The sequence below is a fragment of the Carcharhinus amblyrhynchos genome, chromosome 9 (assembly GCF_965287045.1).
Source record: "Carcharhinus amblyrhynchos chromosome 9, sCarAmb.v2.hapA, whole genome shotgun sequence".
Lineage (NCBI taxonomy): Eukaryota > Metazoa > Chordata > Chondrichthyes > Carcharhiniformes > Carcharhinidae > Carcharhinus > Carcharhinus amblyrhynchos.
This window is the reverse complement of record NC_137332.1, coordinates 750,644-770,143: the sequence shown is the minus strand read 5'-3', so window position 1 is coordinate 770,143 and position 19,500 is coordinate 750,644. Positions and strand designations below refer to the sequence as shown.

The 19,500-nt window shown below is 49.7% G+C and overlaps 1 protein-coding gene across 1 annotated transcript in view; it reads left to right on the top strand.

The window, feature by feature from the left end:
• The window catches only part of col11a1a (collagen, type XI, alpha 1a), a 443,284-nt gene extending 438,693 nt beyond the window's left edge, over positions 1-4,591 (top strand). The window contains exons 65-67 of the mRNA XM_080195067.1: positions 1,906-1,974; positions 2,155-2,388; positions 2,526-4,591. Of these exons, the coding sequence (XP_080051193.1) occupies positions 1,906-1,974; positions 2,155-2,388; positions 2,526-2,672 (450 nt within the window). The 3' untranslated portion in view covers positions 2,673-4,591. The remainder of the gene's footprint in view (positions 1-1,905; positions 1,975-2,154; positions 2,389-2,525) is intronic.
• The last annotated feature ends 14,909 nt before the right edge of the window (positions 4,592-19,500 follow it).

Genomic DNA, 19,500 nt, shown 5'->3' with positions numbered 1-19,500 from the left:
AACCACTCTCCCAAAATGTCTCACATTCAACAAGAATCGGTTCGCATAAACCCCCGGGGTCCCTGTGACCTGCACTGTCCACATTACTTCCCCCTTCAGCAGAAACATTTCAGCTAACACTCCATTTGCCACTGGTCTGGACATTCAGACAGTTTTTTGGTGTCCACTTACAGTCCATCAATATCATCCTCACTTCTTCCCACTTCTCCAAACATAGAAACATAGAAAATAGATGCAGGAGAAGGCCATTTGGCCCTTCGAGTCTGTACTACAATTCAATAGGATCATGGTTGATCAGGTGCTTTCAGTATCCCACTCCCACGTTCTCTCCATTCCCCGTGATCCCTTCAGCCACAAGGACCTCGTCCAGCTCCCTCTTGAACATGTCTAACAAACTGACCCCAACAACTTTCCGTGGCAGAGAATTCCACAGGATCACAACTCTCTGAGTGAAGAAGTTCTTCCTCAGGTCAGTCCTGAATGGCTTATCCCTTATTCTTAGACTGTGACTCCCAGTTCTACATTTCCCAACATCGGGAACAATCTTCCCGCATTCAGTCCCATCAGGATTTGAGATGTTTCTCTGAAATCCTCTCTCATTCTTCTCAATTCCAGTGAGTCCAAGCCCAGTCGATCCAGTCTCTCTTCATACGCCAGTCATTCCATTCCAGGAATCAGTCAGAAAGTTTGGTTTCAAAGGCAAATTTTGACATTTTATTCTGAATTCCAATACCAGTTTATACACCGCAACAAAAATAATCAGTGGACCCATGGTGAGCGGCATATTCTATTCCTCATCTTTCGACAGTGCGGCACTCCCTCGGCACTGACCCTCTGACAGTGTGGCACTCCCTCAGCACTGACCCTCTGACAGTGCGGCACTCCCTCAGCACTGACCCTCTGACAGTGCGGCACTCCCTCAGCACTGACCCTCTGACAGTGCGGCACTCCCTCAGCACTGACCCTCTGACAGTGCGGCACTCCCTCAGTACTGACCCTCTGACAGTGTGGCACTCCCTCGGCACTGACCCTCTGACAGTGTGGCACTCCCTCAGCACTGACCCTCTGACAGTGCGGCACTCCCTCAGTACTGACCCTCTGACAGTGTGGCACTCCCTCGGCACTGACCCTCTGACAGTGTGGCACTCCCTCGGCACTGACCCTCTGACAGTGCGGCACTCCCTCGGCACTGACCCTCTGACAGTGCGGCACTCCCTCGGCACTGACCCTCTGACAGTGCGGCACTCCCTCGGCACTGACCCTCTGACAGTGCGGCGCTCCCTCAGTACTGACCCTCTGACAGTGCGGCGCTCCCTCAGTACTGGCCCTCTGACATTGCGGCACTCCCTCGGCACTGACCCTCTGACAGTGCGGCGCTCCCTCAGTACTGACCCTCTGACAGTGCGGCGCTCCCTCAGTACTGGCCCTCTGACAGTGCGGCACTCCCTCAGTACTGACCCTCTGACAGTGCGGCACTCCCTCAGTACTGACCCTCTGACAGTGTGGCGCTCCCTCAGCACTGACCCTCTGACAGTGCGGCACTCCCTCAGTACTGACCCTCTGACAGTGCGGCACTCCCTCAGTACTGACCCTCTGACAGTGCAGCGCTCCCTCAGCACTGACCCTCTGACAGTGCGGCGCTCCCTCAGCACTGACCCTCTGACAGTGCGGCACTCCCTCAGCACTGACCCACTGTCTCAAAGGCCATGTGTAACCCACTGCCACCCAGGCCTAGCTGACACTAAGCTGTATGTTACTAATCGACAGAAAAGGTTTATGAATAAGCCATTGACAGCTGAAACCTCCAAAGTGAATCTTTCCGCTCTCCGCACTGTTTGTGTTCCTGTGTTGGACCAATTGGGTAGTTTCTCAAACTGACTTTTCTTTTCTGTGTTTTTGATCCAGACTCGAATCTCCCCCTGGCCAAAGGAATCTCCTGGATCCTGGTTCAGTGAGTTCAAGCGAGGAAAACTGGTGAGTTTTGTTGTTGAGACAAGTCTGTGTTGTTTGTACCAAACTCCCTGCTGGAAATGGCTGGGAATGGCACCGTCCTTCAGACAGACCCAGAGAGGCTGCAGTGTTTTACAGGTTGATTTCCAGATGATGTGACGAGGATTGTAACTCCTGTTTTCCTGTGTGAATTCCCTCTTCCAGCTTGCCTATGTGGATTCTCAGGGTGAACACATCAACCTGGTGCAGATGACATTCCTGAAATTGCTGAGTGCATCTGCGAGACAGAACTTCACCTATAACTGCCAGCAGTCTGTCGCCTGGTATGACGCAGCTTCCGACAGTTATGACAAGGCATTGAGATTCCTCGGATCCAACGATGAGGAAATGTCACATGACAACAACCCGTACATCAAAGCCATCTATGATGGCTGCACGGTGAGTAGCAATGAATGTGACCCCCAGCAATGGGACCCTGTTCTGATCTTGTGCACAGTTCTGGTCTCCACGTCCCTGGGATCAGGGGCTGTTAACAGGTGATGAGTTTTTAATTCTCTTTCTTGTCCCTTTCTCAGTTAAGGAAAGGTTTGGAAAAGACTGTTCTGGAGATTAATACCCCAAAAGTAGATCAAGTTCCAATCATCGATTTGTTGGTGAGTGACTTTGGCAACAGCAACCAGAAGTTTGGGTTCGAGGTTGGTGCTGTGTGCTTTCTGGGCTAAAAGACTGTGTGGGACGGCCAGACAAAAGGATATCTTCGAGACAGCATTCTCAGCTCAAGACACGTGCAAGTTTTGATCCTGGATGGAGTAAAAATTCTCTCTCACTGTGTATGTATGTATTATTATCTAGAAATTACTGAATGTCCTTGTGGGGCCAGAATCACATGACTTAAACCTATTATGAACTAACGAAGAACTAACGAAGGTGTTGAGTTGTATCGGTGCAAGGGGAACAATACTGATCTCTCCTCAAGGATCCCGTCATCATTGGCTACTCTTGGTGCTCTCACACGTTGCAAAGATGCAAAGGTGGATTTTAATGAACTGTAAATTTCCGCTTCGACCTCTTCCCAATTTCAGAACTTGCAGGTGTCTATCTGGCTGCCAATTTCTAAAGTGCCATTTTCACCAATTTTTTTTGGAAAATCAAAAACAAACTGTGTAATAATTAAAAAACAAAATAAAATGTTAACCTTTTGTGAATGAGTTATTCTTTCCTGTGGCTGTCACTGTGTGAAAAAAAACATGGACTCTGTTTGCCAGGAGCTGATTGGACATTGGGATTCTGCTTTGCTACTCTGGGGAGGGAGCAGAGCTGATTGGATAACTCTTTTTCAAAGAACCAATCAGCATGGGCATGGTGAGCCTCCATGTTTCTCTATTTCAGACGTCTCCTCCTGCAGTGAGTCTCTCGATAGTTGAGCTTTACTCAACATTTGGATATTGTGTAATGGTGCTATATTTATAAGTTTTAATTCAGTTCTGAAGTGTGTAGGGTGTATCTAAGGCTTCTCGGAATCTGTCAATCTCAGATGCTCAGCACCAGCGGCCAATATATAACAGTAAAGGGCCTGTGAATGAGTTTGGGTGCACACTGTCCTGGATTTCTGCTGTGCTTCTCTCCGAATGGCCAATCTCAGCTTCTCCGCTTTGCTGGTTGCCCCTTCATTCTGCTTTCAAGCTGAGAAACTGTTCTCAGGCGATTGCTACGCAAGGATCTGCTGATTAATTTAATCTCTGTGCTTGGTGCTTTGTATTTCTGTCTGGGAAATCCTCTTTCTGAAACAAGCCACACATTTTTATCCATTCTCAATTAAAGGTCAGACATAACCCATAATATGTCTAGGTCATGTGATTCTAACTCATTGCTGAGCAACAAGTCTGGAGATTGTAAACCAATAGAATTCTCACACTTAGTGTTTGTTAAAGTTGTTTTTTTTTGCAATTCCCTCTTGGATCGGACGGGAGTGACTCACCTTGTAATTCATTTCATCATCGCTGTAAGACTTGAAAAGAAGCGTTCGCTTCCAGAACTGATCAGTAATCAGAGGCCAGCCAATAAAATCTGTGAGATCTGAGATTCCAAATGGAAAGAGTGTGTTTCCTCTCATTTCTAGAACAAAAGTTTGTAAATATAAACATGGGAAAGAATAAAAATCCAGTCTTGTCTACCTGGGTGGTCCTGCTTTTTATTCAAGTTTATTTTATGCATTTTGATGTAAAGATTTTTGAATTAAAACCCTGGAAATCTGCTGCTAGGGACCAGGGAACCTTGGCTGATCCTCCTCTCCCAATAGTGCTCATCACGGAGCTTGCAATTCTCAAGCTTCTGCTAAATTAGTGACAAATGAGGGATTTAAGGACAGGGCATTGTGGAGTCCCGGATTTATGGGGAATAAAATAGAGCGAACGTTTTGACTAATTTCCTGTTTAGACACTTACATGAAGAACACAGCCAGTACATGAAATAACACCAGTCACATTATTCTTATGTTGTATAAAATTGATGTAGAATGATTAGAGTTAGAAACCACGTGGAGATTTACACAGCTGCCTTGTATTGTTCTGCCTGTAGAAAATGATTATCTGTATTTTACAAAAATACCTCTGTTCAAAAATAAAATAATTTACAAAGCGTTTGATTGGGTCCCCAGATTCAGCACTTTTTCTGAACTCTCTCATACGCGCTTGGCAAAGTTTTTTGCTCTTGACAATAGAATTACTTCTTTTTCTTTCTTATTCTGAGTGAATGGAGCTAGTATCACTCTTACATACATCGAAGATAGGAGGCCATTCAGCCCTTCGAGCCTGCTTCACCTTTCATCATCATCATGATTAGAAGATCCACAATTGTCAGGATCTTCTCAGTACAGCAACTGGGTGAGAAACGCGGGAACATTCAGTAACCTCACCGAGACACTCAATCGCGTCAGCTGAGGCTGTCACGTGGAGCTTCTGGAGTGAATTTGCTGCCCACTGTTCAATGTGATCTCCTCTTTCCAGGACAATGTAATAGAACATGGAACACTACAGCACAAACAGGCCCTTCAGCCCACAAGTTGCACCGATCATATCCATACCTACCAGGCCATAGAACTATCTGTAACTCCCAATGCCATTAACATAAGAACATAAGAAATAGGAGCAGGAGTAGGCCATCCAGCCCTTCGAGCCTGCCCCGCCATTCAATAAGATCATGGCTGATCTGTCGCGGCTCAGTTCCACATTCCCGCTTTCTCCCCATAACCCTTAATCCCCTCTCTTATCAAAAACCCATCAACCCGCGTCTTAAAAATATTTAGCGAGGCAGCCTCCACCACTTCAACGGGCAGAGAATTCCAGAGATTCACCACCCTTTGAGTGAAGAAGTTCCTCCTCAACTCCGTTCTAAACCGCCCCCCTTTTATCTTGAGGCTGTGCCCCCTAGTCCTACTGTCTTTTTTGAGCGGGAAGAGTCTCTCCACCTCTATCCTATCCATCCCATTCATCATCTTATACGTCTCAATGAGATCTCCCCTCATTCTTCTAAACTCTAACGAGTACAAGCCTAGTTTATTCAGCCTCTCCTCATAGCTCAACCCCCTCAACTCCGGTATCAGCCTAGTAAACCTCCTCTGCACTCCCTCCAAGGCCAAAGTATCTTTGCACAGGTGCGGTGCCCAAAACTGCACACAGTACTCCAGCTGCGGCCTCACCAATGCCCTATACTTTTATATTCAATCCCCCTCGCTATGAAGGCCAGCATCCCATTCGCCTTCCTGACCACCTGCTGCACCTGTAGGCTGGGTTTTTGCGACTCATGCACAAGGACCCCGAGGTCCCTCTGCACCGTCGCCTGCTGCAGTTTTTCGCCCCGTAAGTAATAATCCTTCCTACCATTATTCCTACCAAAGTGGACCACCTCACACTTGCCAACATTAAATTCCATTTGCCATTTCCTGGCCCATTCGCCCAGCCTATCTAGATCCTTCTGCAGACTCTCCACACCCTCCGCACATATACCCATATACTCATCCAGAAGTCTTTTAGAAGACTCCAGCGAGTTTGCCTCTACCACCACCGACGGCAGCCGATTCCACTCACTCACCACCTTCTGAGTGAAAAACTTACCCCTGACATCTCCTCTGTACTTGCTTCCCAGCACCTTAAACCTGTGTCCTCTCGTAGCGACCATTTCAGCCCTGGGAAATAGCCTCTGAGAATCCACCCTATCTTTCCTCTCAACATTTTATAAACCTCTGTCAGGTTGCCTCTCAACCTTCGTCTCTCCAGGGAGAAGAGTCCCAGCTCCCTCAACCTATCTTCATAAGGCATGCCTCCCAATCCAGGCAACATCCTTGTAAATCTCCTCTGCACCCTCTCAATAGCTTCCACATCCTTCCTGTAGTGAGGCGACCAGAACTGCACACAGTACTCCAAGTGGGGCCTGACAAGGGTCCTATAAAGCTGCAGCATTAGTAATGGTGAAGGTCACGCCCACAGTGCAACATGACAACAGCCTCACACCCACAATGGGGTCAAACATGGTTGTAGTCTGGGATTGATACTTTTTGGCATCTTCTTCTTTTGCTGCAGTCATTTGCCTTCAAGCCACCCACACAGGGTGCCTCGCTACACGCCCAAACTGACAGTGAGCTGTTCAGCCTCGCTCACCTGAGATCCAGGTAAAGCTGCACCAAGTCCTCAGCTACCCTTCAGCTGTGATCGCATCGACTGTCTCACACCTGCAGAGCTTGTTTTGATAACCAGAAAGGAAAATGTCCTGGTGCGAGATAGTGTCACTCTGTACTCTGTCAGCACTGGCTATGTGACATTGGAGGTTGCTTCTAATTGCACATATCTCAGCTCCACAATCCCCAGCAATCTGTCACTTGATGCTGAGAATACACAATGTAGCAGCTTTCTAATTACAAGAGTTTGGGCAATTACATCCTGACTGAGAAACACCAAACTGAATGTGCCAAGCCTGTGTCCTCCACACACTTTCTTTATGGGTGAAACCTGGCCAATATACAAGAGAAGAAGCTGAACAGTTACCACCGTTGCCATCTCAGAATCTCCTGGCAGAGAAAGGTCACCAGGTCAGAGGTTCTGGAGCATGCTCATTCCAATAGCAAACATTCATTGTTCAGCCAATGATGCCTCGCAGACTCTGTGATGTCATCCCTGGAGCTGTATGGTGAACCAACCACTGGGTCACAACCTCTGGGTGTCCTCACCTTTGTTAGGAGGGTGATATGAAGATGGTGGACATTGACAGTGTTGACTGGGAGACAGTCACTGATAACCACGGAGGCGGACTGGAAGGAGTTGGATGAGGTGAGCAGAAACTAACAGATTAGAGAGCCCAGAGAAAGCAGAGGGCAGTGAACCGCTCACCATCTCACCCACTATCTTCCTGTTGGAGCAAAGGCTGCCATGGAAGACTGAAGCTCCAGGTCACAACAACGGAAATGAAACACTAATTCACCATCACAACACAAAGCAAACACCGAGCAAAACTAACGAGGGATTCAGACTCCAAATTTTGTTTTGGTCTCCTTTCCTGAGGAAGGATGTTCTTGCTGTCGAAGGAGTGCAGCGAAGGTTTACCGGGGGACGGCGGGACTGATGTACGAGGAGAGATTGACTCGGTTAGAATTGTTTTCACTGGAGTTCAGACAAATGAGGGGGAGCTCACAGAGATTTATAAAATTCTAACAGGTCTGGACAGGGTCGATGCAGGAAGGATGTTCCCGATGGTGGGGGAATCCAGAACCAGGGGTCACAGTCTGAGGATTCAGGGTAGATCATTTAGGACGGAGGTGAGGAGACATTTCTCTACCCAGAGAGTGGTGAGCCTGTGGAATTCACTCCCACAGGAAGTAGATAATGCGAAAACATTGAATGTATTCAAGAGGCAGCTGGATATAGCACTTGGGGCAAATGGGATCAAAGGTTATGGGGAGAAAGCAGGATTAGGCTATTGAGTTGGATGATCAGCCATGATGGTGATGAATGGTGGAGCAGACTCGAAGGGCAGAATGGCCTCCTCCTGCTCCAATCTTCAATGTTTCTATACCTAACTGGTGTTGATCATTCAGCCTCATCACAATTTAAGCATTGGATACTCAGTTTGGGGGCTTTTCTGGACTTCCTGCCTGCGGGATTATCCTGGACTTCCGAAGATGATCTCTGACCCCATGGCAGTTTCCATGGTGACACAGCTGATGAGCAACTCCAATGGACATTGGCTGTAGGTGGGACCTCCCAATCCAATGGGACGTCACCACCAGAAAACTCACCAGTGGGAAGTGGCTGGAAAACCCAAACCCCCCACCCCCACCCCCATCCCCGCCCCCCCCCCCCCCCACACCCCCCCACCCCCCACCCCCACCCCCATCCCTGCACCCCCCCCACACCCCCCCACCCCCCCAACCCCATCCCCGCCCCCCCACACCCCCCCCACCCCCATCCCCACACCCCCCACACCCCCATCCCCACCCCCCCACACCCCCCCCACCCCAGTCCCCGCAACCCCCCCCAACCCCCCCCAACCCCTGTTTCCCCCCACGCCCCCCCACCCCCCACCCCCACCCCCCCAACCCCCACCCCCACCCCCGCCCCCCCACCCCACCCCCATCCCCGCCCCCCCCACCCACCCCCACCCCACCCCCACCCCCCCAACCCCTGTTCCCCCCCCACCCCCCCAAACCCCTGTTCCCCCCCCACCCCACCCCCACCCACCCCCACCCACCCCCCCAAACCCCTGTTCCCCCCCCACCCCACCCCCACCCACCCCCCCAAACCCCTGTTCCCCCCCCCCACCCCACCCCCCCCCCCCCCAACCCCTGTTCCCCCCCCCCCCACTGGAACCCTCTAACAGAAAGGAATCTCACAAGAATAAAGCAAAGACAACTGCTGGACAAGGTCTTCAATTTTATACTGTTACAAACCACAGCGTGAACATCGTCATTATCCAGTGATGGAGATTCTGGAGCATGCTCATTCCTTCAGTAAACACTCACTGTTTAACAAAGAACAAAAACAGCCTGGGAAACAGGAGATTTTGCAAACCCAGGCAAGTCAGGGGGTTACAGATAGTGCGACATGAACCCAAGATCCCTGTTGAGACCGTCCTCATGTGTGCAGAACTTGGCTATGGAACAGCCATGGGGACCAAATTTGCACCTCAATATGCCAATATCTTCATGCACAGGTTCGAACAAGACTTCTTCACTGCACAGAATCTTCAGCCAATGCTATACACTAGATACATCGATGACATTTTCTTCCTTTGGCCTCATGGTGAACAATCACTGAAACAGCTACATGATGATATCAACAAGTTCCACCCCACCATCAGACTCACCATGGACTATTCCCCAGAATCAGCTGCATTCTTGGACACACGCATCTCCATTAAGGACGGTCACCTCAGCACCTCACTGTACCGCAAGCCCACAGACAATCTCACAATGCTCCACTTCTCCAGCCTCCACCTTAAACATGTTAAAGAAGCCATCCCCTATGGACAAGCCCTCTGTGTACACAGGATTTGCTCAGATGAGGAGGATTGTGACAGACACCTCCAGACCCTGAAAGATGCCTTCATAAGTCTGCCTCCCTGGAGCAGGGGTACAGGATGTTTCAGAAAGGGTAGAGGGAATTTTGAAGGGTGGAGGGACTGAGTCTGATGTGATAGTGCACGTAGGAGAGAAGGATGTAGGAACAAAGTGCAGGGGGGACATACGTAGGCAGTTCAGGGAGTTGGGGGCTAGGCTGAAATGTAGGGCCTCCAGGGTGGCGTTCTCTGGGCTGCTGCCGGTGCCTGGGGCTAGCAGGGCTAGAAATAATGAGATACTCCAACTCAATGCGTGGTTGAAGGATTGGTGTAGGGCAGAGGGTTTTAGATTCATAGACCATTGGGAAGTCTTTATGAAAGAGGGGCAAATATATAAGAGGGATGGGGTACAGTTAACTGGGAAGGGTGTGCATATCTTAGCTGGAAGGTTAGCTGGAATGTTTCGGCAGGGTTTAAACTAATATGGAGGGGGGGTGGGGATGTGGACGGAACTGGGATTGGGGATAGGGTAAGCCCGGAGGGTAGGAAGAAGGATCGGATTGTTTCTGAGGGTCTTCGGTGCATGTGTTTCAATGCTAGGAGTGTGACTGGCAAAACAGATGAACTGAAGGCATGAATGTTCGAAAGGAAGTTGGAAGTGGTGGCGGTGACAGAGACTTGGTTAAAGGAAGGGCAGGACTGGCAGTTGAATGTTCCCGGGTATAAGTGCTTCAGGCGTGATAGGGGTGGGTCGCTGAGAGGTGGGGGAGTGGCGTTGTTAGTTAAGGATTGCATCATAGCAGTGCAGAGGGAGGGAGGTATAGAGGATATAGGAATCGAGTCGCTATGGGTGGAGTTGAGGAATAGGAAGGGAGATGTTACTATGTTGGGTGTGTACTACAGACCGCCCAACAGCCCGAGGGTTGTGGAAGAAGGGATAAGCAGGGACATTCTAGATAAGTGCAGGAAGAATAGGGTGGTGGTAGTGGGAGATTTTAATCTCCCCGGGGTAGACTGGAAGGTGCTGAGATCAGAGGGTGCTGACGGGGAGGAATTTGTACAGTGTGTAATGGAAGGATCCCTGGAGCAGTATGTGGATAGCCCGACCAGAGAGGGGGCTATACTGGACTTGGTTCTTGGGGAATGAGCCTGGGCAGGTGGTTGACGTTGAAGTAGGAGAGCAGGTGGCTAACAGTGACCACAACTCTGTCTGGTTTAAGATATTAATGGATAAAGATGAAGCCTGTCCTAAGGGGAGGGTGTTAAACTGGGGGAGGGCTAGATACAACCGGATTAGGCAGGATCTTAAAGATACGGACTGGGGTAAGCTGTTTGATGGCAGGTCGACGCTGGGTATGTGGGAGTCTCTCAAGGGAAAACTAAAATCTTTGCAGGAAAGACGTGCCGGTCAAGAGGAAGGATGGGAAGGGTAGGATTAGAGAGCCGTGGGTAACTAGGGATATTGAGGACCTGGTCAGGAGGAAGAGGGAGGCGTACATTAGATCTAGGCATTTGAGGACAGAGATAGCGTTAGAAGAATACAGAGAATGTAGGAGAGAACTTAAAAGGGGCATCAGAAAGGCAAAAAGGGGCCACGAAATGGCTTTGGCGGGTAGGATTAAGGAAAATCCTAAGGCATTTTACTCCTATGTTAGAAACAAAAGGATGGTTAGAGGGAAGATTGGTCCTCTCAGGGACAGAGGAGGGGAACTATGCTTAGAGCCTGGGGGAATGGGGGAGATCTTGAATGAATACTTTGCGTCGGTATTCACGCAGGAGAGGGGCCTGATGTCTGGTGCTGTGCTTGAGGAGTTTGAGGATCCGTTGAGGGAAATAGTCATCACGAGGGAAGAGGTGTTGGGACTTTTAGACAGTATAAAGACGGATAAATCTCCAGGGCCTGATGGCATCTATCCCAGGCTGCTAAGGGAGGTGAGGGATGAAATTGCTGGGCCTCTGACGCAAATCTTTGTCTCTTCTTTGGACAGAGGTGTGGTCCCAGAGGATTGGCGGATTGCAAATGTAGTACCGTTGTTTAAAAAGGGTCAGAGGGATAACCCAGGGAATTATAGGCCGGTGAGCTTGACTTCAGTTATAGGCAAGCTAATGGAGAGGATCATCAAGGATAGGATGTATGAACATCTGGAGCGCTGCAATCTGATCAGGGATACGCAGCATGGCTTCATTACAGGGAGGTCGTGCCTTACGAATCTAGTGGAATTTTTTGAAGAGGTGACAAAAACGGTTGACGAAGGACAAGCCGTTGATGTCGTCTATATGGATTTCAGTAAGGCGTTTGACAAGGTCCCTCATGGTAGGCTGATAGAAAAGGTGAAGGCTCATGGGATACAAGGCCAGGTATGTAGATGGGTGGAGAACTGGCTTGGGAGGAGGAGACAGCGAGTAGTAGTGGAAGGCTCCTTTTCCAATTGGAGGCCTGTCACCAGTGGTGTGCCGCAGGGCTCGGTACTTGGACCTCTTCTATTTGTGGTATATATTAACGACTTGGAAGAGGGGGTAGGTGGTGTGATCAGCAAATTTGCTGATGACACTAAGATGGTTGGATTGGCGGGTACTGGAGCAGTGCCTGGCAATGCAACAGGACATAGACAGGCTGGTAGATTGGGCAGATAGATGGCAAATGGAATTTAATCCGGAGAAATGCGAGGTGATGCACTTTGGCCGGAATAATGTGGAGGGGAGTTATACGATAGAAGGTAGAACTATCCGGAGTATAGATACGCAGAGAGACCTGGGGGTGCAAGTGCACAAGTCCCTGAAGGTGTCGGCGCAGGTGCAGAATGTGATGAGGAAAGCGTATGGTATGTTAGCCTTCATAGGAAGGGGTGTAGAATATAAGAGTAGGAGTCTGATGTTGCAGTTTTATAGAACGTTGGTTAGGCCTCACTTGGAGTACTGCGTCCAGTTCTGGTCGCCGTACTACCGGAAGGATGTAGAGATCCTGGAGAGAGTGCAGAGGAGATTTACCAGGATGCTGCCTGGTATGGAAGGGCTGTCTTACGAGGAAAGATTGAACGAACTTGGGCTGTTTTCCCTTGAGAGACGTCGGCTGAGGGGGGATCTAATAGAGGTTTATAAGATTATGAAGGGGATAGATAGAGTAAATGGTGGTAAGCTTTTTCCGCTATTAGAAATGGATAGAACGAGGGGTCACGGGCTTAGGGTGAGGGGGGCTAGGTATAAGACAAATATTAGAGGGCAGTTTTTCACGCAAAGGGTAGTGGGGGTGTGGAATGCACTGCCGAGCAAGGTGGTGGAAGCAGGCACGCTAGGGTTGTTTAAGAGTCACTTAGACAGCCATATGAGCGGGCTACATATAGGGGGATATAGTAGGCCTTACTAAACATTGTAGGCTTGGGATTCCATTTTTGCCTCAGGGATGTTAGTCTTTGCCTGTTTAATAATGAATTTTTTTGTCTCCACAGGCATTTAAGTCCAGCAAGGGGCATGCATGCGGCAGGTTGTAGTGGGCTGCTCTTGGACGTTGCTTCGGGAGTTGCCTATTGCTTCATGTCGTTAGTGTGCTTAAACTGGACCATCTCGAGGGCAACATGACAGCTCAGAGACTATCTCTGTTGCTGTGCGGACACATGGATTTGGGCCTGTGTCTGTGGGAGTTTGCATGTTCTCCCCGTGGTTGCGTGGGTTTCCTCCGGGTGCTCCGGTTTCCTCCCACATCCCCCAAAGATGTGCTTTTAGGCTGATTGATTGGGTACTAAATTGTCCCTAAATTGGACCTCCCTGATCCTCGCACGTTAGGTGTAGACTAAAATCATGAATAGGTCACAGACAGTGGGACGGCGGCACGGGCTCGTTGGGCCGAAGGGCCTGTTTCCCGTGCTGTGTTGTTCTTTGTAATCTTTGTAATAAGAACAGGATATGGTGCTCGACTCATAGATCGGCAGTTCCGATGCACCACAGCGAAAAACCGCACCGATCTCCTCAGAAGGCAAACACGGGACACAGTGGACAGAGTACCCTTCGTCGTCCAGTACTTCCCCGGAGCGGAGAAGCTACGACATCTTCTCCGGAGTCTTCAACATATCATTGATGAAGACGAACATCTCGCCAGGGCTATCCCCACACCCCCACTTCTTGCCTTCAGACAACCACACAACCTCAAACAGACCAGTGTTTGCAGCAAACGACCCAGCCTTCAGGAGAACAGTGACCACAACACCACACAACCCTGCCACAGCAACCTCTGCAAGACATGCCGGATCATTGACATGGATACCATCATCACACGTGAGAATACCATCCACCAGGTACATGGTAAATACTCTTGCAACTCGGCCAACATTGTCTACCTGATACGTTGCAAGAAAGGATGTCCCGAAGCATGGTACATTGGGGAGACCATGCAGACGCTACGACAATGGATGAATGAACATCGCTTGACAATCACCAGGCAAGACTGTTTCCTTCCTGTTGGCGAACACTTCAGTGGTCACGGGCATTCAGCCTCTGATCTTCGGGTAAGCATTCTCCAAGGCGGCCTTCACAACACACGACAGCGCAGAGTCGCTGAGCAGAGACTGATAGCCAAGTTCCGCACACATGAGGACGGCCTCAACAGGGATCTTGGGTTCATGTCGCACTATCTGTAACCCCCGTGACTTGCCTGGGTTTGCAAAACCTCACTTACTGTACTGTCTGGAGACAATACACATCTCTTTAAACTGTGATCAGTGCTCCTTCCACTCACATTATCAGCCACTTCAGGTCTTGAACAGCAGGTTAGGTGTAAAGATTCGCATTCTAATCAGTAATCTCTAAACTGTCTGTGCTTTATATGCTCTGTCTGAGGCCAGAACTCTCCATTCACCTGATGAAGGGGCTAACCCTGAAAGCTTGTGAGTCTATTATCAAATAAATCGGTTGGACTAAAACCTGGTGTTGTCAGACCTTTTACTGTACTGGCTCAGAGCCAGAGATGCAAGTCAGTATGGACAAATTTTCCACAGCTTGTGACAACTTTGGACTCACCATCAACATTAAAAAGACCAAAGTCATGCACCAGCCTGCTCCTCATGCACCGTACACAGAACCCATAATCACGATCAAAGGGTAGAAACTACAGGCAGTGGACCAGTTCATTTATCTTGGCAGCACCCTCTCCCAAGCAGTGACTATTGGTGCAGAAGTTAACTGCAGAATAGCAAAGGCAAGTTCTGCTTTCGGTAGACCGCGCTCCACTGTATGGGAACATCGAGGGATCAGCCCAGCAACAAAACTGAAGGTCTACAGCGCTGTGGTACTCACTACCCTCCTGTATGCCTGTGAAACGTGGACTGTGTATCGAAGGCATGCAAGACAGCTCAATCATTTCCACATGACTTGTCTTTGCAGAATATTCTGCATCCGATGGCAAGACAAAGTACCAGACACTGAAGTTCTCTCTAGAACAAGTCTACCATCAGTCCACACACTGCTGATGAGAGCACAGACCCGGTGGGCAGGTCATGTCATCCGTATGTCAGACGAGCACATGCCAAGCAGCTCCTTTTTGGGAACTCTCTGCTGGAAGACGCTCGCATGGAGGGCAGAAGAAACGTTACAAAGACACACTCAAGGCCCCCCTGAAGTCACCTGACATTGACACGACCACCTGGGAAACGCTGGCACAAAACCACCCTACCTGGCACTGCCTCATCCACAAAGACTGTCAGGCTCACGAAACAAGGTGTATTGCTGAAACACAACTTAAACACGAGCTGCGCAAGCCCAGAGCCACCAGTGCAACAACCACAATGTCTACACAAGTCTGTCCAATATGTGCCGGGACATTCCGTGCCCGAATTGGCCCTGATCAGTCATCTTCAGACACACCGCAACCAGCCTCAGAATAACTAGTGGTGTCGAGGTCCCTCATCGATGAACCATCCTGGAGTCCCTGTCACAGCCACAGAAATGCCTATCTGTGTCCCTGACTACTGAACCCTCTACCCCCTGTTTGCCCCCTCCCCTCACCCCCTCCCCCCTCCCCTATCCCCCCGCAACCCCCCCTCCCGCACCCCCCCCCTGTCTGTCCAGCAGGGCGAACCGTGTCTCCCTCGCTCTGCTCACTGCTGTTTCCTCCTCATCAGTTTCCAAAACAGCGTAATCGTTTAGACAAGGGGACAGACGTAGGAGACCCCTGCCCTGCCCGCTGACCCCGCCTTTCCTTGGAGGTTATTCTCTATCAATCCCTTCTCTCACTTACTTTCTTTCCTATATTTTCCTGTCCTGTTTATATTTGGGCTGCTGACAATTCTCCTCCCAAACCTTCAACCTTTTGCATCTTTACTCTCTCCACAAAGACACATGTCCACCCGCTCCATCCTTCTGATACAGTCCCTCGCCGTCCCATGGAGAACTGGTGCTAAAAGGAAAAGCATCCCCTCTTTCCCATCGACACCACCGTTCCTTCAGCCTCCTGATAGCATCTTCTCCCAACGTAGAAAATAGGTGCAGGAGGAGGCCATTCAGCCCTTCAAATCTGTACCACCACTCAATATAATCATAGTTGATTAACACTTTCAGTATCCCACTCCCTCTTTCTCTCCATCCCCATTGATCTCTTTAGCCACAAGGGCCATGTCCAGCTCCCTCTTGAACATATCTAACAAACTGACCCCCAACAGCTTTCTGTGGGAGAGAATTCCACAGGGTCACAACTCTGAGTGAACAAGTTCTTCCTCATCTTAGTCCTGAATGGCTTATCCCTAATTCTTAGACTGTGTCCCCCTAGTTCTGGACTTCCCCAACATCAGGATCTTCCCGTATCCAGCCTGTCCAGTCCCATCAGGATTTTACATACTATGAGATCCCCTTTCATTGTTCTAAGTTCCACTGTGTACAAGCCCAGTTGATCCGGTCATTCCTCATATGTCAGTGCTGCCATTCCAGGACTCAGTCTGGTGAACCTTCGCTGGACTCCCTCAGTGGCAAGAATCATAAACCATAGAATCTCCCAGTGCCCTTCGGCCCATCGAGTCAGCACCGACAACAATCCCACCCAGGCCCTACCCCCACATGTTATTACCCGCTAATCCCTTTAACCTGCACACCTCAGGACACTGAGGAGAAATTTTAGCATGGCCAATCAACCTAACCCGCACATCTTTGGACTGTGGGAGGAAACCGGAGCACCCGGAGGAAACCCACGCAGACACGAGGAGAATGTGCAGACTCCACACAGACAGTGACCCAAACGGGAATTAAACCCACGTCCCTGGAGCTGTGAAGCAGCCGTGCCATACACTGAGCTACCGTGCCGCCCTAATGTCCTTCCCTAGACTAGGAGATCAAAACTGCACACAATACTCAAGGCCCTATACAACTGCAACAGGGCATTCTTACTCCTATACTCAAATAAACCAAGCGGCGTAGACGAGAGCCGTGGGTAGAAGAAGGATCGGAATGAGGCGCTCACTGAGTGTTAAAATGGGCAGCACAGGCTTGTAGGGCGAAGGGCCTGTGTCCTGTGCTGTGTTGTTCTTTGTTCTTTGTACTTACTTCCTAAGTTTCCCTTTGGACAGTGAGAGCTGCTGCTCTTCCAGGAATTCTGAGTTTAAAGACATTCTAATCTTCTCTCCAACTGACCTCCCGTTGTTTTCTCCATCATTATTTTCCATCTTCCTCCTGCCATTTCACCAGGAATCTCTGGGAACTCTCTCACTCACACTCTCACAGTTACATATCTCGAACTTGCTTTCAGACATTCTGCCATTCACACAATTTCTAACAATAGCTTTCATTGTTTTATTTGTCCCTTTACCTTTCGCTTTGTCTCCCAGCTTCTGCCCACTCACAGAGTTTATCTTTTGTTCTTTCTCCACCTTCCAGCATTGAACCAACTTAAACCAATTAAACCCCGATCCTCTCCCCAGTGCATTATACCCCGATCCATTACACCCCGATCCTCTCCCCAGTGCGTTACACCCCGATCCTCTCATAAGAACATAAGAAATAGGAGCAGGGGTAGGCCATCTGGCCCTTCGAGCCTGCCCCACCATTCAATAAGATCATGGCTGATCTGTCGTGGCTCAGTTCCACTTTCCCGCCCTCTCCCCATAACCCTTAATCCCCTCTCTTATCAAAAACCCATCAACCCGCGTCTTAAAAATATTTAGCGAGGCAGCCTCCACCACTTCAACGGGCAGAGAATTCCAGAGATTCACCACCCTTTGAGTGAAGAAGTTCCTCCTCAACTCCGTTCTAAACCGCCCCCCCTTTATCTTGAGGCTGTGCCCCCTAGTCCTACTGTCCTTTCTGAGCGGGAAGAGTCTCTCCACCTCTATCCTATCCATCCCATTCATCATCTTATACGTCTCAATGAGATCTCCCCTCATTCTTCTAAACTCTAACGAGTACAAGCCCAGTTTATTCAGCCTCTCCTCATAGCTCAACCCCCTCAACTCCGGCATCATCCTAGTAAACCTCCTCTGCACTCCCTCCAAGGCCAAAATATCCTTGCGTAAGTACGGCGCCCAAAACTGCACACAGTACTCCAGCTGTGGCCTCACCAATGCCCTATACAGCTGCAGCAAGACCTCCCTACTTTTATATTCAATCCCCCTCGCTATGAAGGCCAGCATCCCATTCGCCTTCCTGACCACCTGCTGCACCTGCAAGCTGGGTTTTTGCGACTCATGCACAAGGACCCCGAGGTCCCTGTGCACCGTCGCCTGCTGCAGTTTTTCGCCACGTGCGTTACACCCCGATCCTCTCCCCAGTGCATTACACCCCAATCCTTTCCCCAGTGCATTACACCCCAATCCTCTCCCCAGTGCATTACACCCCGGTCCTCTCCCCAGTGCATTACACCCCGATCCTTTCCCCAGTGCATTACACCCCGATCCTCTCCCCAGTGCATTACACCCCAATCCATTACACCCCGGTCCTCTCCCCAGTGCATTAAACCCCGATTCTCTCCCCAGTGCATTATACCCCGATCCATTACACCCCAATCCTCTCCCCAGTGCATTACACCCCAATTCATTACACCCCGATCCTCTCCCCAGTGCGTTACAACCCCGATCCTCTCCCCAGTGCATTAAACCAAGGAAGGGTGAGGAAGGGTGTCATAGTTTACAGGGAGACTTGGACAAGTTGCAGAGCTGGGCCGAGAGGTGGCAGATGGAGTTTAATGCGGAAAAGTGTGAGATAATTCACTTTGGCAGGAATAACAGATGTGTAGAGTATAGGGCTAACGGTAGGACTCTGAATAGTGTGGATGAACAGAGGGATCTAGGTGTATGTGTACATAGATCCCTGAAAGTTGGGAATCAAGTAGATAAGGTTGTTAAGAAGGCATACGGTGTCTTGGCGTTTATTGGTGGGGGGATTGAATTTAGGAGTCGCAGCGTTATGTTGCAACTGTACACAGCTCTGGTGCGTCCGCACTTGGAGTATTGTGTGCAGTTCTGGTCCCCACATTATAGGAAGGATGTGGAGGCATTGGAGAGGGTGCAGAGGAGGTTTACCAGGATGTTGCCTGGTATGGAGGGGAGGTCCTATGAGGAGAGACTGAGGGATTTGAGGTTGTTTTCCTTAGAAAGAAGGTGGCTACGAGGGGACCTTATTGAAACATATAAGATGATTAGAGGTTTAGATAGGGTGGACAGTGATAGCCTTTTTCCTCGGATGGAGAAAGCTAGCACGAGGGGGCATAGCTTTAAATTAAGGGGTGGTAGTTATAGGACGGATGTCAGGGGTAGGTTCTTTACCCAGAGGGTGGTGAGGGATTGGAATGCCCTGCCTGCTGCAGTTGTAAATGCGCCTAGTTTGGGGGCGTTTAAGAGATCCGTGGATAGGTTTATGGATGGAAAGGGATTGGTTTAGGTTAGAGGGTCATTGCTTTTTTAATTGGTCGGCGCAACATCGTGGGCCGAAGGGCCTGTTCTGCACTGTAATGTTCTATGTTCAATGTTCTAAACCCCCAATCCTCTCCCCAGTGCATTACACCCCGATCCTTTCCCAATGTGATGGTGGGTGTTT